The sequence below is a fragment of the Dendrobates tinctorius genome, unplaced genomic scaffold, assembly GCF_039654945.1.
Source record: "Dendrobates tinctorius isolate UK_male_01 unplaced genomic scaffold, ASM3965494v1 ptg000056l, whole genome shotgun sequence".
NCBI classification, from domain to species: Eukaryota; Metazoa; Chordata; class Amphibia; order Anura; family Dendrobatidae; genus Dendrobates; species Dendrobates tinctorius.
In genome coordinates, this window is record NW_027361724.1 from 3,829,001 (window position 1) to 3,835,000 (window position 6,000).

At 45.5% G+C, this 6,000-nt stretch overlaps 1 protein-coding gene across 1 annotated transcript in view; it reads left to right on the plus strand.

The window, feature by feature from the left end:
- AGPS (alkylglycerone phosphate synthase) overlaps positions 1 to 6,000 on the plus strand; it is a 214,174-nt gene that overhangs the window by 96,188 nt on the left and 111,986 nt on the right. Inside the window, exon 10 of the mRNA XM_073577433.1 lies at positions 5,761 to 5,869. Within this exon, the coding sequence (XP_073433534.1) occupies positions 5,761 to 5,869 (109 nt within the window). The remainder of the gene's footprint in view (positions 1 to 5,760; positions 5,870 to 6,000) is intronic.

Below are 6,000 nucleotides of genomic sequence, written 5' to 3' on the forward strand. Positions count from 1 at the left end.
AAAACCGCAGAGCAATCCGCAGGTAAAACCGCAGGTCTTTTGACCTGCGGTTTCACCTGCGGATTGTACAAAATCCGCGCGGATGAATCCGCACCTAATCCGCAGCGTGTGCACACAGCCTTAAAATCTGCATTTTGTGTTACTTGTGTTATCTTTGTCTAATATTTACATTTGTTGGGTGATCTGAAGCATTTAATTGCGATAAACATGCAGAAGAATCTACTATATAATTGTCTAAAGCCCCCGTTACACACGGCGAGATCGCTAGCGAAATCGCTGAAGCGACAACGATTCGTGCGCGAATGTTCAGGATCATTTTTTGATTGCTGGCGTCACACTGACCAGCATGCATCGCTGTGTTTGACGCCCCTTATCAACGACGAGCGACCTCGTTGGCGACTCCGAACTCCTATAGATGGCGCTGAAGGACGCCTATTCAAAGTCTGAATCGCTATTATAGACAGTGTGTGACACGGTACCAACGATCGCCGTGGTTGTTAGTGACATCGCTGATGAATCGTTATAAAGTAGTACAAAAACTTGGCACTCAAAATTAAAATTAATTTGACAGTTCCTTTATTGTAAAAGGCATCCAGTTATACTTCTTTTTTTACTTTAAAAAAAAAAAAAAAAAAATTTAACTGGATGCCTTTTACAATAAAGGAACTGTCAAATCAATTTTTCTTTTGAGTGCCAAGTTTTTGTACTACATTGTTAGTTGGCTGGATACCCGACTTGTGCACCTCCCTCCACACTGAGTGCCGTGTTTTTTCTATTTTGCAATAAGAATCGTTATGAAGATCGGCCTGTATGACTGCTTACTAGCGATGCACAAACGATCTTAGCCAGATCGTATCGTCGGAATCGTTGGTGCGTCGCTACGTGTAACGGTACCCTTAGTCTCTGTCTGTAATGGAAATCCTGCCTTGCTGAGTCTTCGCAGCAACACGGCTGCATTGCTTATTGTACAGGCACATTACAGCCGTTAAAGGCATCACTGCTGCGTCGCTCATTACACAGGCACAGTCCTGTATATATTCTGGAGTACAATACATTAGGTAACAGCAGAAAAGTGACTGCAGCTCTGGGTGTAACTGGAGTACAATACATTAGGTAACAGCAGAAAAGTGACTGCAGCTCTGGGTGTAACTGGAGTACAGTACATTAGGTAAGGCTAGTTTCACATTAGCGCTTGCGGACGCAGCGTCGGGCTGCACAAGGCTGCCGCGCCTCCGCCGGTAGCTCCGCCTACGGACGCATGACGCTGCATGCGTCCTGCGTCCCCTATCTTTTACACTGGGTACGCAGGCCGTGCGCAGTATGCGTTTGGCGGTGCATGCGTCCTTTTGACGCTGCACCGACCAGCGGCAAACGCAACAGGTTGCAATTTGGTGCGCTCGGCGCAGCGTCAAAAGGACGCATGCGCCGCCAAACGCATACTGCGCACGGCCTGCGTCCCCAGTGCTAAAGATAGGGGACGCATGCAGCGTCATGCATCCGTAGGCGCGGCAGGGGGCGGGGCTTAGCGGCGGCCGTGCGCAGCCCGACGCTGCGGCCGTAAACGCTAATGTGAAACTAGCCTAAGATCTGAACAGTGACTGCAGCTCTGGCTGTAACAGGAGTATAATACATTAGGTAAGAGCAGAACAGTGACAGGAGCTCTGGGTGTAACTGGAGTACAATACATTAGGTAACAGCAGAACAGTGACTGCAGCTCTGGGTGTAACTGGAGTACAATACATTAGGTAACAGCAGAACAGTGACAGCAGCTCCGGGTGTAACTGGAGTACAATACATTAGGTAACAGCAGAACAGTGACAGCAGCTCCGGGTGTAACTGGAGTACAATACATTAGGTAACAGCAGAGCAGTGACAGCAGCTCCGGTTGTAACATGAGTATAATACACTAGATGCTGGGAGCGTGGTGAGAGGAGGGACAGAGTCCGGGGGCCGTTGGGAGGTGAGTATATCACTATTTTTTATTTTAACAGAGACTCTAGAATACCCGATGCGATAGAATCGGGCCACCATCTAGTAGGAAATAATCAGGAAGGGGGCAAACACTTTTTCACACAGCTATACACATGCTTGGATCTGCGGAGCTTGCCTGTATGCAGAGTAAAAAGGGTCGGGCAGCCGTTACAAATGGATACAGTGCTTACTTTAAAGGGAAGGTGCCGTGTTTTTTCATAATTTAATGTAAAAAAGAAAATAGTATAAAAAGATATTGTCCCCTAAGCTTGACTCAGTGGTGTGTATGGATTTTTTTTTTCTCTGTAGTAATGCAGCCACTGGGGGCTGCCATCTTACCTCTCTGGCTGCTGAACGACACTTTCCATGCTCATTTACGGCAGTCCCTGGGCACAAGAGACAATAGTCGGCTGCCGACCCTATCTCTTTAATTGCAGCTGCATCAGGAGTGAACTGGCCACGCCTCTGTGGGCAGCTCAATTCACAGCTGTAGGTGTGGCCATGCGCCATCTTATTAGAGCTCAGTGCGTTCCTTTTGGCTTCATTTACACTCCATTGCAAGCCCTGGATGCTGTACTGTTCCAGCATAACAGGGCTTGGATGTTCACTCTGCACATACCAGCTGCAGGAGAGGAACCAGGACGAGCTGCTGGAGACCGAGCTGCTCTTTCCAAAACACCCGAACAGCTGCAGCCCCTGCTCTTGCAAAACATAGGAGGAGCTGCTCCCTGCTGTTTCAAAACCCTTGGCAATCTGCTGGACATCTAATCCTATCCTGTGTGATACTGACTGCTGAGCTGTGTATCTAATCCTCTCCTGTGTGATATTGTGTGCTGAGCCGTGTATCTAATCCTATCCTGTGTGATACTTCCTGCTGAGCCGTGTATCTAATCCTCTCCTGTGTGATACTGCCTGCTGAGCCGTGTAACTAATCCTCTCCTGTGTGATACTGCCTTGCTGAGCCGTGTATCTAATCCTCTCCTGTGTGATACTGTGTGCTGAGCCGTGTATCTAATCCTCTCCTGTGTTATACTGTCTGCTGAGCCGTGTATCTAATCCTCTCCTGTGTGATACTGTGTGCTGAGCCGTGTATCTAATCCTCCTCTGGGATACTGTCTGCTGAGCTGTGTTTCTATTCCTATCCCGTGTGATACTGCTCTCCTGAAATACTCTGTGCTGCTGTCACCCTGCTCCCCCCCCATATACCTCCCTCTGTGCCCCCCCATAGACCAGCACACAGCTCTCCTGAAATACTCTGTGCTGCTGTCACCCTGCTCCTCCCCCATATATCTCCCTCTGTGCCCCCCATAGACCAGCACACTGCTCTCCTGAAATACTCTGTGCTGCTGTCACCCTGCTCCTCCACCATATATCTCCCTCTGTGCCCCCCATAGACCAGCACACTGCTCTCCTGAAATACTCTGTGCTGCTGTCACCCTACTCCCAGAATCCTTGCTGCCTGCCATCCTCAGTGACCGAAGACCCCATTCCTCTCCTCAGATCCTGTCCTGGCGATGTGTGAAAGCGAGGCGACAGGGGCCTGATATATGGTGGAAGGAGCAGGGCGACAGCAGCACAGAGTATTTCAGGAGAGCAGTGTGCTGGTCTATGGGGGGCGCCCTGTTCGGTGCCAGGGATTGTACATAGAGCGCTGTGTTTTATACACATGGATGGACCATCTGCTTGTTTGCTCCACAGAAATCCAGGAAACATTTCTGCTGATTGATGACCTGTTCTGGTCCAGACTTTACATGCAAAGACAGTCAGTAACTTTGCCGGCCCCATCAAAATGGCTGCTCACTGTGTTCCTACATGTCATCCTCTCTTTTCCCTTAGCAAACACCCAGAAGGGGAGGAGAGGAGAGACACCACACCCATGTCAGCAGACTCCGCCCATATTTACTCCAGTGCAGTAATGTGAGCTAGTTGCACTAGGTTTTTGTGCCAAACTTCAGTAGTTGCTCCCCCTAGTGTTAACAAGTGGAAATGCCAAACTTTTTAAAATTATTTTTCATATTTTACAAAATTAAAAACAAATGATATTTTTTAAGAAAATGTAAACATTAATTCTTTACATTTTTTCAATTGCTGAAAAATTTTTTTTGGGATGTCACCTTCCCTTTAAATTGACAGTCTATCTTGATTACGTTATATGTGGTACGCAATTCTTCGTTTTCGAAGCAGGTTTTGGGCATATTACAGGGTATGCACGATCCCATGACTTGGGATGTATTTAGTAATACAAATATGAAACCCCCTTGTATTGCTGCACTACACTAGCTGGCATGCTGAATCTTGTGCAGATGGACCCATTGCTTGTGCTCTATATAGTTTTATTTTATCGGTGTTCCCAGGATCTGAGGACATAAGGGCACCCGTAGAGTCAGATACATTAGATCACAGCAGCACTTTACTTGGTTACGTTGCTCTCAAAGGGCTTTGTCACGTTTCCTATCATTTTTCATTTTACCTGCATCTTGGCTGTTAAGGATGGAGCGCCCAAATATAGCTCCGTAAAATGCTTAGGTTGTAGACTTTTAAAACTCTTGTGTGTTTAGGTTCGATATATTGTGACACGAGAGGCGGCTGGTGGAGCTGTGAAGATTGAATTAATGAAGCAAAAATAATTCCTGGTCCTCGCGTTTCAGGCCTATAGGGGCAAGAGTCAAATCAATACAGTCCTTTTTTTTATCACCACATTGCGTATAGTCGCAGCTCCTATTTAAGGAGTGGACACTAGTACGTTGCGGTAGACATTCTGGTTACATTTCTGTTTAGTTATTTACCACAACTACTCACAAGCTGCCTTTTTCAGTGCTTTTTATCCATTTTATTTCTTGTCACTAACATTGTATTCTGTGGAACTACTCACAAGTCAGACTCCTTTATGGCTTCCCGTCTGTTTTTTTTTTTTTTTTTTTTTTTTTTTTGCACGTGCCGGTTCTTCCACTTAAGAGTATGTGCTGCCCAAAGGATGACCTTGTTATTGCTGTACGGTTTCCATACCCTGAAACTGTTTAAAAATGGTAACGAAAGACTGGACATGTGCACAGCAATTTTGATTTTAGATTACTGTACATTGTTAATTTTTTGTGTGGATATTTTGCACTTCTTTTTCAGGGGGCATTCACCTGAAGACATTTTGTGCAAATACCCTTCCCTTACACATGCTTAGATAAACTGTTGACACGTCGATTTAAAAAAAAAAAAAAAATGTAACACTAATGGGTTAAAATGCACCATTGGTGGAACATGGCCTTAGTTGGACTTAAGATTGTGCTTATTGCTTTTCTGTGGAATTATTTGCACAATGTTTTGTGACCAAAGATGCGTTTTGTGCCATCCTAAAGGCCGCCATGCATTATTAAAGTTGTATAAACTCGCCAATATCCGGGATTGGCTGACCATCTAATGTGTGTAAGGATCTCCATTATCTCCACTGACAGATGATGCTAAGTGGGGTTGGGGGGAAGGACAACCCCTTTAATACTGCATGTAAAAGACTGGGCCATTTCACTGTTTGCACTTCGAAAACTGAACTCTGTGGTGAAAATCTGCAGCAGAAGCTGAAAAATCTGCTTACTAGGATATTTCGTCCTACAATTTCACATTGGACAGTCTGCAGCTTCTTCACTAACCAGAAACAAGCTCTAAAGCATGGCATTAGATTAGAGAATCTGTCACCAGGTTTCTGCTCCCTCATCTGAGTGCAGCCTGATGTAGGTAAAGAGGATTAGCCCATTATATCATTTTCTACAATTCACGTCTCATTTATTTAATATTTTGCAGGTTGTTCACTTAAAGGTTGTAACTCCCAAAGGAATCGTAGAAAAAAGCTGCCAGGGGCCTCGAATGTCAACAGGACCAGATATTTACCATTTCATTATGGGATCTGAAGGTACGGCCGATATATAGTTTTTATTGGAGGAGGAGCAGTTTAAATCTACGCAGAGCCAGAAGCGTTCTGCTACTTTGTAATATCAGAATGGGTCAAAAATCCAAGGATAAAAGCTTTAAGACTAAACTTAA